Here is a 23,238-nt window from a genome sequence, read left to right on the forward strand (position 1 = left end):
GGGATTTCGAATCATTCTATATGTATATGATCCGATTTTTTATAGCTTAGGAAATGGTAATTTTTTTAATGTTTTTCGACCTTAGCGCTATTTTTTATCATAACTTCGTAAATAATTGAGATAAATACATGTTATTTGTTTTTTAATTTAGCCAAACCTTGGGTCCTAAGTGATACATACACAAATAAACCCTAAAAGCAAAATCATGTGTTAAACCATAAATAATAGTGTTTGTTGGCAAACGAAAAAAAAAACCGACTTCAATTACATCGACAAGTAATACAACATAGGTAGACGAAAAAATAGTCAAGTATATACGGGTTATCAAAGATTACTCTAAAAGGTGTAATCAGATCTCGATGAAATTTAAATGTGACCACATGATAAACATCGGCTTTCGATTAAATTACAAATAAGCAGAAAAAATAGTCAGTCTATAAAATTGTTTAAAAAAAGTTTTTATTGGCTGCTTGACACCGCAACATTTCTTGGCAAAATCGAACTCGTCTGGGGTAATCTTTCGGTTTTGTTCCACCCTTTGAGTGTGATACACGGTCTTGTATTACGACCGTGGTGTGATACGGGTGATATCCCTCACTCTGAAGTATGGGGTGTGTTACAGATTTTATTATTCCAGTGCGGAGTTCAATGGTTCTGACGCTTAAACTGGAATTTCTATTTCTTCATATACATACAGAACTTATTCTACATATTCCAGGTCCCTTATTAGTGGCAGAAACCGTGGGATTGTTCCTGGTGATCTGCCTTCTCGATAGGTATCACGAACTCGCAAGATAGTTCGATGATCAGGTCATCTTTCAGCTGCATGATCACCTCTTCGTTCCACTTGTTCCCGGAACAATCGCGTAGCTTCCGCAGCATTCCCTCTTGTATACCCGTAAAAGTAGTGCATTTATTTATAGTCTTCAGTTGTAAAAGTATAAAAGTAAAAGCATCCAGAGCTGTAAAATAAATATATAAATAAAGCATTTGTAAATGACATAACACGATAACTGACAGTGACGTGACGTGTAACTTTCATGATATCCAATTTATTTATTGATTACATTTATAAATGAAATTTTGAATAAAAAACATTGAAAACATCAAAGAATAACATGGCGTCTAAGAACAAATCATCAGATAGTTTGAATAAGAACAAAACTTCTGAGTGCGTTTGGAAAAAAGCATTTTCATCTAACACTGAATGGCCCGACAAGGTTAGCTGAAATGATCACGGGACTGATTAATTTAAACCTAAAAAATATGTATTTACATTGTTATTGTTTATAGGAAGAGTTCTTGGACGTCATCTATTGGATGCGACAAGCAATAGGCATTGCTTTGGGCCTATGTTGGGGTTTACTGCCATTGAAAGGATTCGTTGGATTATTACTGTAAGTTATTAGAAATATCGTAAAAAATACATGTATTCCATGTAAATCTACGCATGTAATATATGCTTAATGCTTAAAATAAAGTATTTTGTGTAAAAAAATTCAAAATATAAATATCTTTCTTTTACAGTTTTGTAGCTGTGAATGCAGCAGTGATTTACCTTTATGTAAATAACTTTCAAAATGTTGACGAGGAAGAATATGGAGGAATGTGGGAAATAACTAAAGAAGGTTTCATGACCTCATTTGCTGGATTTTTGGTAAGAACAGAGTTAAAAATTGGTCTTGTAACTATAAAATAATATTTCTTATAAATATTTGTTATCGAATTTCTCTCATGATGTTTACCTATATAAATAATACCTTTACCTTATTGTTTTTTCTTTTTGTAAAAGTTCAGATGTGAATAAAATAAAATATTATTAAGGTTTGTTTTGAGTCATATAAACATTTCTTAAAATCTTTCAGGTAACATGGATCATAATTTACACAGGGTTACATGGTAACAACAGTTTATGAAATTAAATTTAGTCTAGTCTTTACTCAACATCAATTTGATAACAAGAGGAGTACAAAGGTTTAAAGGTGTAGGTCTTATATTTGAAGATTTTTTTTAAATTTAACCCATTTTAAAGTTTGTCAGCAAAAATATAAACAATTGTATTTCATTTTATTTAAGTTAATAATGCTTAATTAAGATTAAAATATTCAATTTTAGTTTCAGTTAATAGTCCAGTCATTATATACATTTGGAAATGCAAATGAACCGAGAAAGCCAAATTTTGGATATAACGTGGGGGATGGCTAGAAAAGCTTAAGTTCAAATTGTCGACCAAAATAACCTTGTGGGTTTTCCGCCATCTTGAAAAAAGGGTTAAACTCAGTTTTTTTATCATAACTCGGTTCCCCGTTGAGATACGAAAATTTTTATAGAATACTTTTTTGTTGCTCTTTTTACGATCTACAATTAAGGTCCTATACATTTTTCACGTATCGATCATTGTTATCGAGATATCGTTAAAAAAAGCCACAAAATTTGCGAGAAAAAATTGTTTTTCGCTATTTCCTTTTTTCTCGTGAAAAATATCGAAAAATGTTTGAAATAAAACCTGTAGAGCCTGTTCAGACCTACAAATTCGTTTTTTAATTTTTCGTTTTCGAGAAAAATTACGACCTCTAGCGCGCCGCAAAGTGAGTAAGACTGTGCCCGGTGTCGATTTAGCCGCTCGCACGGTTGTATCCACAACGTAAAAATGAATGAATTATTTGCTTAAGGGAATTATTTTTAAGAGAATTATTGGTTAAGGGAATTATTGCAATACGAAATAAATGAATAAACCAGCCAAATTATAAATCAAAATCATGAAATTTATTAATCAAAAAATTTTTATGCACCAAAAATAATAATTACACGTAGTCATTATTGTCACACGTTTTTCTCCGTTTTGATGGTCCTGGCTGCTGTTGAAGTTCCTCCTCGGTACATTCTTCGAGTCGTGTAAATTCTTAAAAATTTCATGATTTTGATTTATAATTTGGCTGGTTTATTCATTTATTTCGTATAGCAATAATTCCCTTAACCAATAATTCTCTTAAAAATAATTCCCTTAAGCAAATAATTCATTCATTTTTACGTTGTGGATACAACCGTGCGAGCGGCTAAATCGACACCGGGCACAGTCTTACTCACTTTGCGGCGCGCTAGAGTTCGTAATTTTTCTCGAAAACGAAAAATTAAAAAACGAATTTGTAGGTCTGAACAGGCTCTACAGGTTTTATTTCAAACATTTTTCGATATTTTTCACGAGAAAAAAGGAAATAGCGAAAAACAATTTTTTCTCGCAAATTTTGTGGCTTTTTTTAACGATATCTCGATAACAATGATCGATACGTGAAAAATGTATAGGACCTTAATTGTAGATCGTAAAAAGAGCAACAAAAAAGTATTCTATAAAAATTTTCGTATCTCAACGGGGAACCGAGTTATGATAAAAAAACTGAGTTTAACCCTTTTTTCAAGATGGCGGAAAACCCACAAGGTTATTTTGGTCGACAATTTGAACTTAAGCTTTTCTAGCCATCCCCCACGTTATATCCAAAATTTGGCTTTCTCGGTTCATTTGCATTTCTAACCCGATTTTTCCGACGTAATGACTGGACTATAAATAATTCTTCTTAAGCCAGATTTGAGTGCCAAAATTTTTATTTTTATGATTTAATATCCTTTAGGTATATTCGTAAATATAAAAAATCATCAGCCTAAAACGAGAAAAGTTTTTAAACTACATGTTTTAAAATGAATTGTTTAATAAATGCATCTGAAATGTTCTTGGAAATGGTGTGTTAATTATTCATGTTAAAAATGAATTTGTTTCTTTATGTTACTGAATAAGGCTGTGTTTACATACTGTATTCAAGTTTAAAGGCCAGTTCCTATATATATTACGATTCGTTATATTCGTGAACATTTTATTTCTAAATTTAATAGTTTAAAAATTGACGTAATATATTGAATGATTTAAACATAACATGTTTCAAAATTTAACGATTTTAAAACACTAGATGCTTAGAATCAAATCATTTAACATATTATTTTCGAAATAGAATTTTTCGATCAAGACGTTTTCGAATTTTCGCGAGCGAAACGAATTGCTTTTTTGAGTATAGGAACTGAACCATGTCCAATGTATGAACTATTGATAACTATATTAAATAGTAGCTTTCTTATAATAGGAATATTGATCCTTGAATTATAATATTAGAAGTCTCTAGTTTGCAGGGACTATTAAATATTCTGAAACATGATCAAACTATAACGATTAAATAAACGAAAAAAAAAGTATTTAAACTTTTTAATTTAGGTTTTCCTATAAATGTAATAAATAATTATTTATTATATAATAGATATATTGTATTTAATTCACTTATTCCATAGTTTTTTATTTGTATGTGTTATTTGCTGTGAGTAAGAATCCCATGTCTGAAATGCGTTCTTTGTTTTGAACATAATTATATTTTAATGGTTGATTTAGAAAGCATTGTATTTATTTATAAAGTTACCTAATACATAGCAGACATCCTGAGAAATTATATAATTATTTTTAATATTTTTTTTTTTACATATTTACAATTCACAACTTAAGAACTAAATATTTACAGATAGTTTTGGTATAAATCATGTCCGCTTGGAATTGTGCCAAGAATGCTGGCAGCATTTCCCTGTTGAATCGCTATGCCGATTCTCTGGGCAAAAAATACACCAGCCCTCATGTCACCAGTAGAGGCAATAAGGCGAGGCGTTATCTCATTAAAAAAATTTTTAGCACTGGTCCAAGGTCCAGGTCTCCAAGGTCCAAGTGTTTCGACTGCAAACGGCACAAAGATGTCGATTTGGATTTAGTGACGAATATTTGTGCCGTTTAGTCATTTAGCTTTTTCCGCTGCGGCTCCCGCTTTTAAGGCTGTTTCCCTGTCATGAGACGGAGCAAGTGTGTCAGCGCAAGTTGCGTCCCACAAAAGCGCCCGTCCCCTTTTCCAGGGAACCAACGTCAATTCATTAGGCCTCTTGCCATTATTGCGACTAATTCCAGTAGGCTCGATAAGAGCAGGAACGTCGATGGTGGCAAAAGCTCTTTTTATGGTATCGTTTAGGGAACCAAGGCGGAAAAACCTACCTGAACTCTTGTTACAGGAAAGGCCGTGTAGTCTGAAAGAATCAACCTCTTTTCCGCATAGACATCTGTGTTCAAAGCACAATAAATAATAATAATATAATATAATAATAATAATAATTAATATTTTGTCTTATAATGCAAAAAAAGCGCACGTGAATAGGCAAAAAATTGCATGATTAAATTTCACAATTAATAAAAAAAAAAGAAACTAACTAAAATTTACTTATTTATGCTTTCTTTAATTTCTATCAATTTATGTGTCAAACATTGTATGGCTTATACATTGTATTTGTGTATATCATATAATGGGAAACAAACCGGTGACATCCAGTAACTCCCATCAGTCAATGACAACAGCAACAACGCACCATTAATCCAACAAAATAATTATCAAATAAAGAAACAACAAAATATAAAAACATTTATTCAATCATCTCTCCAAGTGACTAACACATCATCAGTCCTGTATCTCTGAGTAATGGTCGCATCTTTGAACTCCATTCTACTTCCACTTTCATAAGCAAGAGCCCCAGCATGGGCTATCATAACTCCGTTATCTATGCAGAACCTAAAAAAAATATATTTATTTATAACCCAAATAAACGAAAAGCAATAAATATATTTAAATTTCTAACTTTTTTTTTGAAGTGATAACTTCTTTTGGCGGCCCACACACATTTATTCGTAGGTAGTAAGTTTGGCTGATCCATCACGCTCTGAGAAAAGCTCGATCGGGTGAATTCGGGACCGCCGAGTGTACCCGAGCGAGAAAGATACAGACAGTTGCACTTCGCTGCTGAACGGTGAAAGGCTCGATCGGGCGAACTCGGGACTTATAGTTATTTTAGCAAAAATACAAACATTCAAATTTTAAGTTTGTTTTTTGATGCAATTTCAACGGTCTTTTGTCCATCGTTATACCCGAATTATACTGCATATTAAAATATAAAATTTGCAGTGCCCTTGCAGGGTTCTTGTTTGATATTAAACATTGTTATGTTTTGTAAAACCTAACTAATAATAGCAAATGATTTAATTGAAATTGAACCTCTCATCTGTTGCGAATATTTTAGCACCACGTTCTGAACACATAACACCCATCATTTCTTGTAAATGTTCATTGCAGCCCACACCACCGACTATTAACACCTAAAAAGTAATTAAAATTATTATATGCCTTATATACTAAAATGTTATCATGACAATTTCATGCCGGTTATGTTCAAGTTATTAGATGTGCAACGTATTTTTGCACTTTATAAAAACTATACCTATTAATCGTATATTATATATCAAGAATACAAGTTTTCAAGAAGTTCACAAAAGCACGGATAAAAAAGTTTAGAAGAAATGTAACTATGGCAAAATATAAAAGATCAATAATTACGCGTGGTATACGATATATTGAAAACATTTTAGCAGGCATTAGGCGATCAACAAGCATTATAATTTTCATAATGACTGGCAACTTAACGCTGCGGGAGGCACGCCCCAGAATGTAACACGGACTGTCGCTAACGGGCTAAAAATACCACAGGGATTTATTGTGAAAATGGGGTTTCTAGTAGGTATTTTATACAGCAATTTTTCTTTTCTTAAATTTAATGTTGTTAAATTTGTGTTTTTCCAAGGATACACTGCATACTGTAATGCAGACATTCGCTAACATGGATTAAAGCTTCTTTTTTGCTGAGCGCGACTTAGAATATCATGATTTCTATACATATTATGTTAGTTTACCCAGTCAATTTTTTTTTTTTGTAACATACGATGACGTTAGCACAAACTTTACTTTCATGAAATTCTACATAATAATAATATGTGATCTCAATCGAATATCCAGTGGAAGTTCTAAAACGAATATCCAATGCCAATGAGTAGTTTTATCACTAGTAAATTTACCAGGCTTTTTTGCATATTCATAACAAGGCTGATATAGTAATATTCTCATTAAAAGATGTTGAAATATGTGAAGACACCGGTATGTCTTTATCTTCTTGCTCTTGAATAGTTTTATATTGTTCGGTACAGAACTATATTTGCCTCGACTCCACTATATCAAGTACTGGAGAATGTGGCGACGAGATAAGACGACGGTGCGCCATCACCAGGTCTGCTGTGTAATGGCTGGGAAAGATTTCTTTTGGGGAGACAGAAGGATTACCAAGAAGATTAAATGAGAAGAAGAGAAAATTAGGTTGATGAAATGCTTTGTGTTTAAAAAAATTCTCTATGGAGCCGAAACTTGGTCTCTGAGACTGCAGGATGGCCGTAAAAACGGCACATTAGAGATGTGGTGCTGGAGACGCCTCCTAAAGATCCCGCGGACAGCGTTTCGCACCAACGTATCCATCCTCAGAGAACTTCATAAAGACAGACTATCAGCAACTGTACAACTACGAATACTGAAGTTCTGGTCACATCTCTAGGAATGAGAACTCGATGGAGAGACTAGTGTTGCAGGGCCAGGTGGAAGGCAGGAAAGCACGCGGTCGATCGCCAACCCGCTGGATAGATGTCATCACAAGGGCTACTGAGTCCACCATGGTCCAGTATACTCGCGACGCCTCCAACAGAAAAAATGGAAGCACATCGCCAGGACAGCTACCCTCGAAAATGTTATCGACCCACCAAACACCCCACTATGTACCTCGTCAGCGCAACCACGACCACTCTGACAAGAGTGAACGATTAAAAAGAAGAAAAAACTATTCATATGCATCTAAAACTTCTGTTAGTGATGAATACTGCACAAACAGTGGTCAGCCATTCAAACTGCCTGATTTTACCTGGTAATACCTCCTGCCGGGTTAATGAAGTAAATTACTTCATGCATTGCCTAAATATAAAATACATAATTATTATTATTACAAAAGCAAAAATTGTGTCAATATAAAGTATAAGCAAAGAGTAATAAACAGAAATATTTTTTTCTAAACTGTGGCTGCATGTTCATACAAAATCCTTATGTAAGTAATGAGTGAAATAATGAATACATAGGCTAAAGAATTAAGGTTAACAGCTTGATATAACATAAAATATGACACAAACTCACTTCGTCTGATCCACAGTGAGCCATGGCCCTCTCAGTGATTTCCACTAACATAGCAAATAAAGTTTCTTGTAAAGAATAGCAAAGGTCTTCTGGTGTGTAATCTTTTAGTAATTCATCTATTCTATCCTCCATAAACGACAATATTCCTGAGAAACTGACATCCATACCTTAAAACAAAAATAAATATAATTACATTAAACATAGAAAGATATTGTTGTGTTCCTGTGGTGAATCGGGGTAGGGGTTGGCAAAATGCTTGTAATGCTCTTAGTATGCAGGTATCTATAACCTACAGCGTCTGCTTACCATCAGGTAGACCAGTAAAAAATACGAAATGTCACAAGGGAGGTGTAGTATGTATAATGAGATATTACGTGTAGCCATTGCATATCACGAAGGGGGAAGGGGGGTAGGGGTAGGTAAAACAGTTGCTAAAAAACATCATGTGATGTGACAAAATGTTTTAAATGTGTAAAAATTAAAGTTTAATCTAGAAAAATAAGAATTGTTTGTTTCATTTTATAAATGTGACTAAACAATTAAAATGTGTATTAAATCAATAATTTAAACATATCTAACAAACCTTTAACACAATATGGTAATTGTAGAAATTTCTTTCCCTTTTTTGCCATTTGTTCAATATTGTAACCAGGACTAGGTGCGTTAGATAGCTTTAATACTCTGGCAAACCTAGAACGTAAAATAAGTAAGAATTTTATATTAGTTACTTATTTAACATTTATTCTATATATTTTGATTTGCTATCAAAAGTGAATTTGTTAAAGAATATAAATAAACATTATAATTTGATTAAATTTATATGTAAAACCAATAAGGATCTCTAGTAAAGGCACAGGTTAAAACCATATGTAATTAGTTTATGACCAGCATTCTGCCATTAAGTATCATATCACTATGTTTCCGGTAAGTCTTTCAAGACAGGCCTATGTTAAAACTAGCCTGTTTCACAGTTCATCGACTTGGTACACAAATAAAAAAGTCTATTCTTATTATAAAATTATTAAAGGTACTTACTACTTCTTTATAAACTTAAATTATTATTTAAACTTAAATTATTATTTAAACATAAATTATGACTTAATATTAAGAATGAAGTATAATCAAGTGAATAATAATTTATTTGATTGGCCCCTTTTATAGAAAGTTTATTTTCATTCGACATTATAAAAAGTTTCATCTAAATTGTATCAAAAAATAAAATGATCTACCTTTTTAGTCTTGTTTACTTCGAAAAAATAGTAGAACTTACCTATCTAAACAATTACCAACGGCAATATCGATGGTCTCACCAAATATCCTGTACCTTTGTCTTGAATATGCAATAATCTGTGTATTTCCACCACTCACATATAATACCGTGGGATTATTTGCTTTGGTTATCAATCTTCCCATTTCTATATCTGTTATTTACAAATATTAAGTAATTATTTACTTGTATACAAATAAATAGTTATAATTAGAGCCTATTTTTGTAGAGAAAACACGAAAGCCATTGGTATCAGTTATTATCACAAGCCTTGATAGAGATCACCACTAACATTATGAAAGTTATCTGGAAATCTGCTGCGTAGCAGTACAGTGATCCAAACCTAAAGCCTTTTTTATTTGAACAAGAAGCCCGACGATTTACGACGATAGTTTGATGATTACAAGCTTATACAGTTTAGTTCAATTCACATATACATATCTATGTATATGAATAAAAAGCTTTTATTTTAGTATTCCTTAGGTTATAAGGAAATAACCACTATCATAAAAATTTAACATGTCTATGACAAAAATTATATAAATATTCATTCTATTAATAAGGATACGTCCAATACAATGATTGACACCAAGTATAGGCTTATTCCACAATTTTGCGCATGTCCTAGCCACGATAGCACACACCATCAGGGGGGCGCCCATGCCCGGCCCCTTTGTGTAGCAGACTACATCTATATCATCTGGTTTTATTCCAGATTGATCCAACGCCTCTTTGAGAACCTCGTGAATATTCTGTTGATGGTGCTCTGCTGTTTCTCTTGGTAAAAAACCTGTTTATATAAAATGTATTTTATGTGATAAACATTTGTTTAGTTTACTAAGATTCACTAATTTATTATTTTCTAAGTTACTACTTATAGTTTGGTTGTATATATGTACTAATAGTATTCATATGCGCCTAATAAAATAATATAAAACAAAGTGACATTTACATATTATATAAATTTAAAATTTATAGGTTGTTTCATTTAGAAGAATTTGAATAGGAAATTTCCCATAAAGACTGCTTTATAGTAAGTAATATAGTAAAAATAACAAGGAAAAATAAATGAATCAACAAATTTTAGACTATCCAATATTAATAATATATTATAACACTTGCAAATAAGAATCTTACCTTCGCCTGGCGGAGTTATGTACGTTCTTCTACAATTTGCAAGTATTTCACCATTTTTTACTATTCCTATTCCTAGTTTATTTGCGCTACCTTCAAATCCTATTGCTATAACCATTTTGTTTACTTATTAGATTTAATATTGTTTTTTTTTACACTGTGTTATATTTACAATAACACAAAATGTCAATGTCATTTGTCAGATTTTTTCGTATGGTTAGGGCATGGTTAGGGTATGCTCCATGGTTAGGGTTTTGACAACGCTTAAGTCTGCCTCAAAGAGTAAAATAACTTGCTTAAACAGTCTGCCTGTAGTCTGTACATAAAAGTATTTTTATAAATCTGTTGTTGTTGTTGTTTATATTCCCAATAGGGAAAAGCAAAGGACTATAATCCATACAGCCTACTTTGAATTTTGTAAGTTTCGTTCCGATATAACAAAAGGCCGGAGCCAAGTCTGAAGTAACTTCATTTTTCTTCTGATTCGATGAGTGGTAAGGTAAGGCCGAAGCCAAGTCTGAGATTTCAAAGTAAATCTGTGTTATTTGTGCCACCTTTCCTGCTTCCTGTTTATAGCGCTCGTTACTCATGGTAGGTACATCTTTATTCGTGATAGGAAATTCCTCAGTCATGATAGGGAGTTCCTCACTCGTGACAGGGAATTCCTCACTCGTGACAGGGAATTCCTCACTCGTGACAGGGAATTCCTCACTCGTGACAGGGAATTCCTCACTCGTGACAGGGAATTCCTCACTCGTGACAGGGAATTCCTCACTCGTGACAGGGAATTCCTCACTCGTGACAGGGAATTCCTCACTCGTGACAGGGAATTCCTCACTCGTGACAGGGAATTCCTCACTCGTGACAGGGAATTCCTCACTCGTGACAGGGAATTCCTCACTCGTGACAGGGAATTTCTCACTCGTGACAGGGAATTCCTCACTCATGTCAAGGAATTCCTCACTCGTGACTGGGAATTTCTCACTCGTGACAGGGAATTCCTCACTCGTGACAGGGAATTCCTCACTCGTGACAGGGAATTCCTCACTCGTGACAGGGAATTCTTCACTCATAATAGAGAATGGATCTGAATAGAGCTAGACAGTTTCACAAATAGTAATATTGACAAATATTGTACACCAAACTGATTAAGATTCCCTTGTGCAGAATAGGGGTTTCAAAAAAAAACTGCCAAGACTTTGAAATATATTCTATTTTCCTAATAGCTACTAATTAAAACACAAACCTTTTATATTTTTGCCCTTCATAGTAAAAAGTATTTCTTTGGACAAAATAAATTCTACTTGTCAACTCTGAAGCCAAAGATGAATAAATTAGGGGTTTTTAATATTTGTAAACAGTTTTATTACTATAATTTACTAATAAAACAAAACTATTCTGGTTAAATGCGTTTATTCTTGGCACAAATAAGCAATCATTATATATAAATGTTGATTAAATAATAAAAATTAAGCTTCCATTGGTACATCAACCACCTCATCAACGAAATCAGCAAGCATATCTTCAACAGAAATACCATCATTTTTTGCAACCTTTGAATTTGCATTATCCGTATCTGTAACATTATCTGTGCTTGTTTTATTATTATCAGTGTCTTCATTATTTATATCATCAGGAAAATATCCATTTTCTTTTATCCCATTTTCAATACCATTAACTTTAGAAATGTCCAATTGGAGTTCTGATTCTATTTTCTTTTCAACGTCTATTTCCTCTGTATCTGCGACCCTTTGTCCACAAGGAATTAGTTCATCTGTTTCATTACTACTAGGTAAAATTTCATTATAATTTGTTTCTAGAAATGTTACTTGCTTCGTTTCAGCGTTTACAAAATCGTAACCTACTTCTTGTGAAGGCTTTTCATGTTCAATTGTTTCAGTGGACGTATTAAAGTCTATTTGGGTAGTTATTTCGTGAATGGGTACTTTTTCTTGCTCTTTAGTTTCATTAACGCTTTCTTTTGTAGGCTCAATTTGTTTTGGAGATTTGTCTCGTTCGTCCATTGTAACGCTATCGTTTTCTCCATTTTCAGTACTTTCATTAAGTATTATTGGTTCATTATTACTATCGTTTGTATTATTTAGTTCAACATTTACTTCGATTTCCATATTTTCTGCACCCGATTCATCGCTATTTCCAAGAGATTGTACTGATTCACTGCTCAAACTTATTTTATCAGATTCGTCTATATCTAAACGAGGCTTCTTGTTTGAAGGCTCATCTGGTATAGTTATTATTTCATTTTCAGTGCTTATTCCAGGCAATCTGAAAAATATTGTATTATTTTTATTTATGGAAAGAAAATTAATGTTTTGTTATAATAATGGATGATGAAAAAAAGTATTTTGTAACTTGTTTAGAAAAATATGAAACCTATTTAAATATAAGAAGTTGTCTTATTTTTACTTTATAGTTTAATACATTGGAATTTCATGGTCTCTGACACTATTAAGACGTAAAATAGGATTATTGTCATGGTAATTCTTCCATACTTTCTGATATTCCGATACAGCTACAAGGCCTATGGTCAAACTATACAGAATGATTAACAACAATTTACTTACTTGGTCGCTCCTAATAGAGATTGCAGAACGGTCCTATTCAACTCTGATATCTGTTTCAAATTTGATTGTTTCTCAGTTTCCTGGGGTACTTCTATCGCGAAGTTAATCGATGGCGGTGAACAGTGTAAATGGAGCCTTATGTCTAGTAATGCTTGGGTACAGAATTTTGATATCTGGAAATATGAATGTACATTTTCATATTAGACACTAGACGATACGTGCGACTTTGCTTATTCTTTTTAACATGTTTCAACTATGAGTTAAAATGTAGTGTACAAAGAAAATATCGACTCCAATACGCAGGGTTTATGAAGAAAATATAATTTATGAAATCAAAGGTTTGTTTATTTTTGTCATATTGTAAGAACCTGTCTGTATGTATACTTTTTAAAATTATTTTTATTATTAACTGAATAATAATATCAACCTGGCATAATATTAATACATTTTAGATTTATAACATATAATATTTACCCACTTTGTCTAAAATTCAACAAGAAGATATTACAAAAAAAAACTGTTTTAAATCAAAATTGAAATTTCAACTTTACGGCTTTTCATATATATATATATAAACTAGCTGACCCAGCAAACGTTGTTTTGCCATATATATTATGAAAATTTAGGGTTGTATGTATTTTTTGATGCTAAATCATAATAAAGTAAAAATAAAATAAATTATCAAAATATATAAAAAATAATTTTTAGGGGTGGACTACCCTTAACATTAAGGGGGATAAAAAATAGATGTCGTTCGATTCTCAGGCCTACCCAATATGCACACAAAATTTCATGAGAATCGGTCAAGCCGTTTCTGAGGAGTTTAACTACAAACACCGCGATACGAGAATTTTATATATATTAGATTATAGTAATTATAACATATACAAGAAACAGTTCACACCTCTATACTTTGCATGTTTACAAGTGTACTGTACAAATGCAGGCAGTACTGTGTAGGAGGTGGCACGTTTAGTGGCGTTGTTTTACGAGAACTTTCTAGAACCCTCAGTAAGTAAATCAAATGATTGTCGGTGTAAGATGTATGGTTGTAGCACTCGCGTACTATTCGTTCTTGAATTAGCTGAAAATTGTTATAAAATTAATTAAAGGCTTAGTTTGAAGTTAATTATGTGAAAATTTATAAGACTTAAAAACTTATAGGATTTGTAAGGTCAAGTTAACTAAACCAAGCTACACAAAACATCGACCGTTTGTTAGTCGCTTGCTAATTCCTAAACACTTGAAATTAGCGCCAAAACCACTATTATAACGAAAACTCGTAGTAATGTTTTAGTTCAGCGATTGCTCACCAGAGACTATTATTTGCTTTGTCATTGCTACCAATGCAATAATGCACATTTATTGTTAGGATTTAGATATTTCAAAGTAAAAGACTGGTGATTCAAACTTATTTAAAAATAAAAAAGGAATAGGTATCTTAGAATAATAATAATGTATAAATTTACCTTATGAGTTGCAGGTTTTAGAAATCTACCACAAACTGTTAAGAACATTTCCGAGCACTCTAAAGCGGCCATCGCCACTTCATTGTTTATTTCTTCGGATCTAAAGGAAAACAAAAATATTTGTCAATCGATGAGCCTTTTATTTTTAAGCGCATTAAATATCCATGTTTGTCAGAGTGTCTCATATTTAGAGTTAAGTTGGAATCCTTTCTAAATTTAGTTATTAAACTAAGTAAAATACTACTGAATAAATTTAAATGTTTGTCACCTACACGCGACTGTAGTTTACTCTAAAAGAATGATACCGTTATATCTATACTAATATTAGCTGACCCGGCAAACGTTGTCTTGCCGCTAAACGCTATTTAAAAATAGGGGTTGATGGTAGAGGGTTGAAAATTTTGGGTTGTATGTATTTTTTAATGTTGTATCATAAAAAAATAGAAATTAAAAATATTGTCTAAAAAATAAAAATAAAAAATTTAGGGGTGGACTACCCCTAACATTTAGGGGGATTAAAAATAGATGTTGGCCGATTCTCATAGATACTGGATAAGCACAAAAAATTTCATCAAAATCGGTCAAGCCGTTTCGGAGGAGTATGGCAACGAAAACTGTGACACGAGAATTTTATATATTAGATTATAAACCTGAAGAAGGGAAAAAAGGCTATAAGCGATTTTTTCCTCAAATTAAGGCATGCGAAACCGCCGGACACAGCTAGTTTAAAAATAAATATATCTCTTTCCTGAAAGAGACGTTTCCCGATAATATGTTATTCTCTATCTCGGGTCTCAGAGTCACTGTCCAGCGTTATTTTTTCACATGATTTCACTCACTTGTCAAGGGGACATCCATTAATTACGTGAGCTCAGAATGGTAGGGGATGGGGTCCAATGAAACCTCACCAAATCTTATTATACCTCGGTTTACGGGGGGGGGGGGGGGATGATCGCAAATCTCATATCAACATTAAAAAATATAAAATATTACAGATATTAAAAAAATGTTTATTTTGCCTATTAAAATCTCATGGGTATTAAAATCATTTAGTTTTTATTTAATTTAAATCTTTGTCATATTCATCATTGCGTCAATCTCACTTAAGGGGAGAGGGGGTCAGGAAAATCTTACGAAATCTCACCTTAGGGGTGGAGGGGTCTAAAGTGATCGAAAAATAGCTCACGTAATTATGGATGCCCCCTAAAGGGTAAAATCCGAAAGTTTTAGACTAGGTAAACTATTACTTTTTGAAATTTCACTTATTACGAGTATTGCTATTTGAGTTTATAAGTTTGGATGTCTGTCCTTGTGGGTCTCCCCACCGTGCCTCGGAGAGCACGTGAAGCCGTCGGTAACGGTTGTTATCAGAAATAACTGATAGCGATAGTTACTCATAATAGGGAGTATATATGAGTGATGGATTAACCTTCAATCCTTCTCCTACATGGAGAAGGAGGTCTGTGCCCAGCAGTAGGGTGTTACAGGCTGAATGAAATGTATGCAAGTTTATGAATAAATCCTACTTACATGACAATTTTGTTCTTCTCTCCAGGCATGTGGGCGGCAATTGAACTTTCTTGCATCTGAGTTGTCGCTAGTTTTCGCTTCGCTTTCTTACTGAGATGTTTAGTTGGCTGTGGACCCATCTAGAAAAACATTTTACTTATAATTTTAAAATCACTAATTGTATTATTAGACATTGTTTTATTTACTGTCTAGGTTTTGTACATAAAATTCTATAGGTGTTAGAAATTTCAGTTACACAATTTTACGAATGTTTGATATACATTTAGGGAGAAATATTGGATAATGAAGTGTACGCAATAATGCACATCTAGCATAAGTGTATTAAATTAGTATTTTTTTTAATGCTGTGAGGATTAGCTTAATTAAATTAATATTTTTTTAATATGCTGTAAGGCTTAACTTAGACATGACTATTGTTCCATAATACGATTACTTTTAAATTTAAGCTAACTAATATCATAGAGTTCATATATTTTTGTTGATGAAAATTCTTGTTTAGCATACTTTTTATTTAACGTCAGGTATATAACAAAAGTTATCTACAATACCTATATCTTTTTCAATATTTCTCTTTAAAAACTAAATTCTATAATCAAAATAAACTCACAGTAAGTTGAACCACTTTCTTAGGTGGTGTGATGTCCTCAACAATGTGAGTTGTTAGTTCGTCTTCCCACTGATTTCTATTGTCCGAAGCTCTATGAACATGTAATGTGTTCAACCAGTTTGTAAGAGTGTTGTATGCTGTTGACCTTACTTTCCTGTTGAATAATAAATAACTTAAGTTTACAGATGGCCATTTAATAATGCACAAACTGTAATTGTAACTGAAGATCTCTTTAAATATTAGGAGAGGCAGTATTAACCTGATGGATGATCATAGTCTATATACTGACTGGATACATGAGAATGGGATATCATTAAGCCACACGTACTGCATACCATTTGCTTATTTTTAAAGCTATTTACAAGAAATCACTCAAATAAGAGCAGTAGTTTAAGTTTTAAGCATACTTTGTAACTAAAGTAATGCTTCTAGTTTATGTTAAACATTCTTTGTAACTAAACTAATGCTTCTAGTTTATAGGTAGGGCTACCATTTCGTCAAACCGGCCACTGTCAGGCCAGACATTTAGGTAAAAAAAGCTGGACACCCTAAATTATTAAGGATTTTGTGTCTTATTATTAACATGACATACGACAATTCATGTCTAAAACCATGCTGTTTGATTATTTACAATTAATCGAGGAAATGCAGGGTGACTGATAAAAATCAAAAAGCCTACTAAAAGTTAGGAGAAGCCAAAGACACTTTAATTTGGCCGGGAACCTATTCAAAAAGCTTAACTATATCTGGGTTTATCCGGATAACTGGCAACGCTATATATAGGGTAGAATTAGTATGTAGTATCTACAATTTAATTTAATCTCTTTCGATAGTATCTACTCTGTGTATCTACTCATTATATAATTAAATTGAACAAATTAGAACAATAATATAAGTACGTCAGTTTAATAAGATGTTATAAAAATAATTGAATTTTTAGAATCGTTTTTGAAGTAAAAGTTCTTTACGCACGTTTGACTTGGGGACTAAGCTGGCGAGTTCGTGACGAGAGCGTTGCGAAAAGTGTGATCGGGCGAGGCAAACGGAAGTTGAGAGGGAAATATAAGTTAGATGGAGCTAAAGAAGTTTTACTTCAGTTGTGTAGTTTAAAGCACACTCGTTTTTATACCTTTGTTCTTCACCAGCATTCTCTGAACTCCATCTCAATGTTTGCATCACGCATCTGATGATTAGCGGAGAGAAAGGTATCAAGTTTGCACCTAGGCTAAAAAAATGAATTAAATTGTAATTTTATACTGTTATAATAAAAAAAAAAACTCATATCAAGAGATACTAGATCACATTCAATACTTTTCCCAAATTTATAATACGAAATATTAATATGCATAACAGCATTATAGAGAGCTTGAAATTATTTGCGTCTTATAAAATCTTTTGTAAATGTCAAAGAGAACTAAGAAAAATATTATGACAAAAATTCATTATAACTATATATATAATGTAGTATAACTTTAATAAGAAACATCTGTTCTTGTCTGTGTTATACAGTTCCAATGAAAATCGATTGAACCATTGTATGTCATACAGTTACTAAGCTGGCAGATGGCTATAGCTATTATATAATTTTTTATAAATATTTAATTGGGTTTTTCATTACTTACCACATAATTAATGCATCTAAAGTTCTTAGTGACTGTATTTTCACTGAGGCAATATTAACATCAATATTTGTACCACTGGTAACACTGAGTGCTCTGATTATAACATCTAATATTATCTGTGGCCGAATAGGTTTTGCTACTGGATACATTTCACTAAAAGAGAAAGAAATCAAGTAAATAAAGATTTAAATGTGGATTTTATTTTATTTACTACTAATATTTAAATTTAGAAAACTATATTAGTGTTCATATCAAACTATTTTGATAGAAAATATATTATTTGTTGTTAAGTTTCCTATAATGTTACAATACTCTATAATTCTATATGATTAAAATTTGATATTCCATAAGAACCTACTACAAAGTAATATAAAAGAAAAAAAATATTATGAATCGGGTTAAGTTTCTCAAAATTTTTTATTAGCTTTTTTTTAATAATTAAGGTTATTGTTAGTTATAATATCAAAAAACATGTTTTGTATATTATAGTATCACAAATAATTTATCATAATACAGCTAATACTGGTTAAAAATATAAAAAAAAATTATGTGGTGTCATGGGACACCAGGTAGTAATGAAGTTCCTTCAGATAGTCTAGAAGCTACATAATTTGAAATAAAAATGTTGAATTTTATACATATTTTCTAGTTCTTGATCTAATTTTGTGAATGGTTTTTAATTAAGTACATAAAAGTATTTAGGAAATTTAGTATTTTAGAAAATAACAAATACCGTAAAATAAAATAAATCAAACAAAATAATAATAATAATAATAATAATTCAAACTATTAAGTGAAATAAAAAAAGATATGTCTATTTATTATTGTCGATAGTATAAAATTACATAAATAATTAAAAAAAAAAGTTTACTAGTAAATATTTTAGTTTTACAAACGTCATATTATACAGTCATGTGACAGATATTACGTCACTTCCGTTATATATTTTTCTTACGGTTTTAAGTATCACATTTTTTTCAGTTCGGCCAAATGTCAAGCTTGCGGTAAGAAACTTAATACCAATAAAAATACAAAAAAAAAGTAAAAGATATACTTACACCAACATAGCCTGAATGAAGATTAATACATTTTTTAACCTTATATGTAACAATGACTGTTTGTCTTTCAAATTTTTGAATTTCTTTGTTATTTCTGTAAGTGCTACAGACAGAGGTGATTTTGCCGCTATTTCTGACTAAAAAAAAAAGTAGTTTACAGTACAATAAAAGTAAAATTACAAAATCATTTAACAACAATAAAATTATTAAAATTTAAAATTTAAAATATTAATGTAAAAATTACGAATAGCATACGTGTTTTTATTTAAACACTTTACTTACATTATTGTCAATGTTAAAAAAAAAAAACAATCGACCTATAGAACAAAGTAGTAAAACATATTTATATTATTACAAAGTTGTAATAAAATATGTGTAAATTTTTTAGAAAAACTTATTTTTTTTATAAATAATAAATATGAATAATTTAATATTATAATAGAAAAAGATTAATTAAGAAAAGTTATTACCATTTCACTATCTTTATACATATCTACTGCATCAGGGAATACAGCGCTGAGGAGAGTGTGTGCGGCGTTACATAATAGAGTCATTTGATCTCGCCAACATGACGTTGGTGTAGCCGTCTTTTCTTTTGTGGGCCTCACCTTGAAGTAACGAAAAAATGGAATGTATTCTGAACATGTTTTCTTTAAAACAAATATGATAAATAAGAGAAGGCAGCAAAGTAATTTTTTATCTACATAGAACATATTTAAGTAATTATAGATAGTTCAACTCAGTTTAGTGTGCAATTATATGTGTGCATTAAGCGTGTAGCCACAACGAAACAGTCAAGTAGAGTTAAAAACGGCACTTTTGTATAAGAAAAAAAAAAAGACAGTCACCATAATTTGATACTGTTTCATTTAATTTAATATGTTTACTTACTTTTTAATTTTACTACTTAAAGTATTAATAATATAATAAAGATAAATCAATTAACTTAAATCATATGTATGCACAAGATTTTACAAAAATAAACTACAACCCCTTTAAAAAACAACAACAGTTAAATAAGTTTAAAACTAACTACAGGAAGAGTATAATTTTTACAACTATTGTTTTATTGAAAATTAAAAACAAAGCATTACAAATTTCAAGGATTGTATCCATAACAACAAAAAAAAAGCGAAAAACCATGTGTTACTCAAATGACCCCGTCACAACAATTACAAAGGACCCTGCACAATTTGTATGGAAAATGGCTCTCGGCTAAATTGGCTGAAATTTTGCATAGGGGTAGTTTTCAACATGCTGATCAAAAGTCTCAAGACACAAACCCCCAAGTTCAACCCACGACCCTCTACAACCCCCCAAACACCCCAAAATGCACTTTGCAATAATCGACTGCAGTTTTGCGAAGAAATAGGCACCAACATACTTAACATAATTCTAAACTATACCCCCTCAAAATAGACCCCCGACCACCTACAGCTCGACCCCCCACTCCCACCAACCCCCACACATCCTCCCTTAATTCACTTTGCAAGAATTAGCTTAAGTTTTTAAAAGAGATGGATGTCAACATGCTGATCGAAATTCTCAATCGACACCCCCCTCCCCCCTAAAATCAACCCCGACCCCCACACAAACCCCCAACCACCCTAAAATTGAGTAAAGACTCGTGAATGTACCAACTGTAAAACTATTCAGAGAGAATACTGCTATTTAAAAATAATTTTCTTAGGGTCCGCAGAATACGGTGATTCAGCAGTCCTTTTCAGGATAGTAGACCCGATCTTCATCACTTTTGCGAACTTAGCAAACCCTAATGAATATGGTTGAGGAGATAGCCATTCTTGTCTAAATGATGACCACAACTGCGAACATTATCCGGCACATCATCCCTTTTAGTAATCGCAAGTTGACGTTTATCAGCATTGTCATCACCGTTCATAAATGCCAACTGTCGCACGTTGAATTCTCCATTACAAACGTAACACCGCATTTATGTAAAAAAGTTCGTTTAAGACTGGAAAGGACTGCTTCGCGAACACGAACTAAAGTTCGCAAAAGTGATGAAGATCGGGTCTACTATCCTGAAAAGGACTGCTGAATCACCGTATTCTGCGGACCCTAAGAAAATTATTTTTAAATAGCAGTATTCTCTCTGAATAGTTTTACAGTTGGTACATTCACGAGTCTTTACTCAATTTTAGGGTGGTTGGGGGTTTGTGTGGGGGGTCGGGGTTGATTTTAGGGGGGGGGGAGGTGTCGATTGAGAATTTCGACCAGCATGTTGACATCCATCTCTTTTAAAAACTTAAGCTAATTCTTGCAAAGTGAATTAAGGGAGGATGTGTGGGGGTTGGTGGGAGTGAGGGGTCGAGCTGTAGGTGGTCGGGGGTCTATTTTGAGGGGGTATAGTTTAGAATTATGTTAAGCATGTTGGTGCCTATCTCTTCGCAAAACTGCAGTCGATTATTGCAAAGTGCATTTTGGGGTGTTTGGGGGGTTGTAGAGGGTCGTGGGTTAAACTTGGGGGTTTGTGTCTTGAGACTTTTGATCAGCATGTTGAAAACTACCCCTATGCAAAATTTCAGCCAATTTAGCCGAGAGCCATTTTCCATACAAATTGTGCGGGGTCCTTTACATAGCTATAATGCACACATATAATCGCGCGCAAGACTGAGTTGAACTATCTATAATGCAGCATTGATTACTTCGTCAGCATAGTTAGGAATGACCCTGTTTTCTACTTGTAAGTTGTGGGTTTGATTTCTTACTCTGATCAGAGTGTAATATTTCATTAAGTATCCTGTCTTAGGAATAGATGACAATGTATTAAATCTATATAAACAATTAATATATTAGTTGCAACGTTACCGTAGCCTACACTACCATTTAATGCTTTGTTTTTTTTAGACTGAAATAATATACATATTGTTTTTTTATGAATATATAAATATATTTGTACCAACAAAATAAATATAAGTTTAATCCAACAAATAAAATAGCTATTAAGATAATTCAAAATTACCTGCTGTAAGGCATGTGCACATTTGGCTGCTTCAATAACATTGAAATAATTGTTGGAGTTAATGAAATGAACTATATAAGCTTCTGTGTTTGAACGATGTGACATACAGTATTTAGGAAACCTGAAAATTTAATTGATTAACAAAATGTTAGTTTGAGATTTTTAATCTTTTATTTTTGTTTACGAGTTTGCAAAACAAAACATTTTTTTTATTGATGGTTTATTTTCTTCTTATTCTAAAATACAGGCTAATAAAATGTAAATATTAATTTTCTTCCTACAAAACATCTTTATTATAGGAAATATGTACGTTTGTCATTGTTTTATAGGTTATACAATACCGGTTTATTATGGTTTTCAACTCGCGTAGCCATTTGTTGCAATTAAATTCTTTCTGTTTCACTAAATTTTGAAAAAACACTGTAAGCGCTTCTTTCACTGCTTCACCATTATTAGGGTCTACAGTATGAACTTTATTAAATATTTGATCTAAAAAATAAGACATTTACAATATAAAATTTTGTTACACATCATTATTAAAACAAAAAATAAAGTAAATAAATTCGAAATTTTACCCATTTTTAAAATTATACGCTAGTTATTGTCTATTTTGATAATTCTCAACTTTAAAGTATTTTTTAAAACACATTTGCACGTGTTTTTCAAATTTTTATTTACTTCTTGACTTGTCTTTTCTAGCTGTCAAAATTGACATTCATTATTCGTATCCGATATACTTCAGTCTGCACATGCCCTTGGTAACTTCGGTACATAAGTGAATTTTTAAGTTCCTTGGAATTTTTACTTTGAATGCGCTATCTATCTCATAAGCCAAGAACTTTTAATCTCAGTGTGTT

The 23,238-nt window shown here is 32.1% G+C and overlaps 3 protein-coding genes across 3 annotated transcripts; 1 reads left to right on the forward strand and 2 right to left on the reverse strand.

Moving 5' to 3' along the window:
* The first annotated feature begins 1,024 nt into the window (after nucleotides 1–1,024).
* Nucleotides 1,025–13,259, forward strand: LOC123659624 (respirasome Complex Assembly Factor 1). The gene is made up of 6 exons (XM_045594826.1): nucleotides 1,025–1,220; nucleotides 1,294–1,397; nucleotides 1,528–1,657; nucleotides 1,866–1,982; nucleotides 10,109–10,174; nucleotides 13,189–13,259. Exons 1-4 carry the CDS (start codon nucleotides 1,119–1,121, stop codon nucleotides 1,914–1,916), a joined length of 387 nt encoding a protein of 128 aa, XP_045450782.1. The 5' UTR covers nucleotides 1,025–1,118; the 3' UTR covers nucleotides 1,917–1,982; nucleotides 10,109–10,174; nucleotides 13,189–13,259.
* On the reverse strand, nucleotides 5,479–10,719 carry LOC123659619 (probable tRNA N6-adenosine threonylcarbamoyltransferase). The gene is made up of 7 exons (XM_045594822.1): nucleotides 10,531–10,719; nucleotides 9,962–10,183; nucleotides 9,397–9,547; nucleotides 8,710–8,816; nucleotides 8,127–8,293; nucleotides 6,120–6,220; nucleotides 5,479–5,639 (listed from the first exon to the last, which is right to left on the reverse strand). The coding sequence occupies exons 1-7, from the start codon at nucleotides 10,643–10,645 to the stop codon at nucleotides 5,498–5,500; spliced, it is 1,005 nt and encodes a 334-aa protein (XP_045450778.1). The 5' UTR covers nucleotides 10,646–10,719; the 3' UTR covers nucleotides 5,479–5,497.
* LOC123659829 (proline-, glutamic acid- and leucine-rich protein 1-like) lies at nucleotides 11,924–22,960 on the reverse strand. Its single transcript, XM_045594998.1, has 13 exons — nucleotides 22,957–22,960; nucleotides 22,723–22,870; nucleotides 22,382–22,502; nucleotides 19,869–20,006; nucleotides 19,399–19,535; nucleotides 18,341–18,493; nucleotides 17,848–17,943; nucleotides 16,719–16,872; nucleotides 16,112–16,230; nucleotides 14,582–14,681; nucleotides 14,017–14,196; nucleotides 13,113–13,285; nucleotides 11,924–12,813 (listed from the first exon to the last, which is right to left on the reverse strand). The coding sequence occupies exons 1-13, from the start codon at nucleotides 22,958–22,960 to the stop codon at nucleotides 11,997–11,999; spliced, it is 2,340 nt and encodes a 779-aa protein (XP_045450954.1). The 3' UTR covers nucleotides 11,924–11,996.
* Between the last annotated feature and the right edge of the window lie 278 nt (nucleotides 22,961–23,238).

Source organism: Melitaea cinxia, chromosome 14 (genome assembly GCF_905220565.1).
Source record: "Melitaea cinxia chromosome 14, ilMelCinx1.1, whole genome shotgun sequence".
NCBI lineage: Eukaryota > Metazoa > Arthropoda > Insecta > Lepidoptera > Nymphalidae > Melitaea > Melitaea cinxia.

What these genes read in the sequence shown, in the direction of transcription:
- LOC123659624 (XM_045594826.1), top strand. Translation starts at nt 1,119, where the DNA reads ATGGCGTCTAAGAACAAATCATCAGATAGTTTGAATAAGAACAAAACT. An exon ending in ACACTGAATGGCCCGACAAG is followed by an intron (nt 1,221 to 1,293) that starts GTTAGCTGAAAT and finishes TATTGTTTATAG; the next exon opens with GAAGAGTTCTTGGACGTCAT. An exon ending in CCTCATTTGCTGGATTTTTG is followed by an intron (nt 1,658 to 1,865) that starts GTAAGAACAGAG and finishes AAAATCTTTCAG; the next exon opens with GTAACATGGATCATAATTTA.
- LOC123659619 (XM_045594822.1), bottom strand. Translation starts at nt 10,645, where the DNA reads ATGGTTATAGCAATAGGATTTGAAGGTAGCGCAAATAAACTAGGAATA. An exon ending in CATAACTCCGCCAGGCGAAG is followed by an intron (nt 10,184 to 10,530) that starts GTAAGATTCTTA and finishes TTATATAAACAG; the next exon opens with GTTTTTTACCAAGAGAAACA. An exon ending in ATTACCATATTGTGTTAAAG is followed by an intron (nt 8,294 to 8,709) that starts GTTTGTTAGATA and finishes TTTTGTTTTAAG; the next exon opens with GTATGGATGTCAGTTTCTCA.
- LOC123659829 (XM_045594998.1), bottom strand. An exon ending in GAGAAGAACAAAATTGTCAT is followed by an intron (nt 14,682 to 16,111) that starts GTAAGTAGGATT and finishes GTTTTCCTTTAG; the next exon opens with ATCCGAAGAAATAAACAATG. An exon ending in TCTCTATTAGGAGCGACCAA is followed by an intron (nt 12,814 to 13,112) that starts GTAAGTAAATTG and finishes AATATTTTTCAG; the next exon opens with ATTGCCTGGAATAAGCACTG.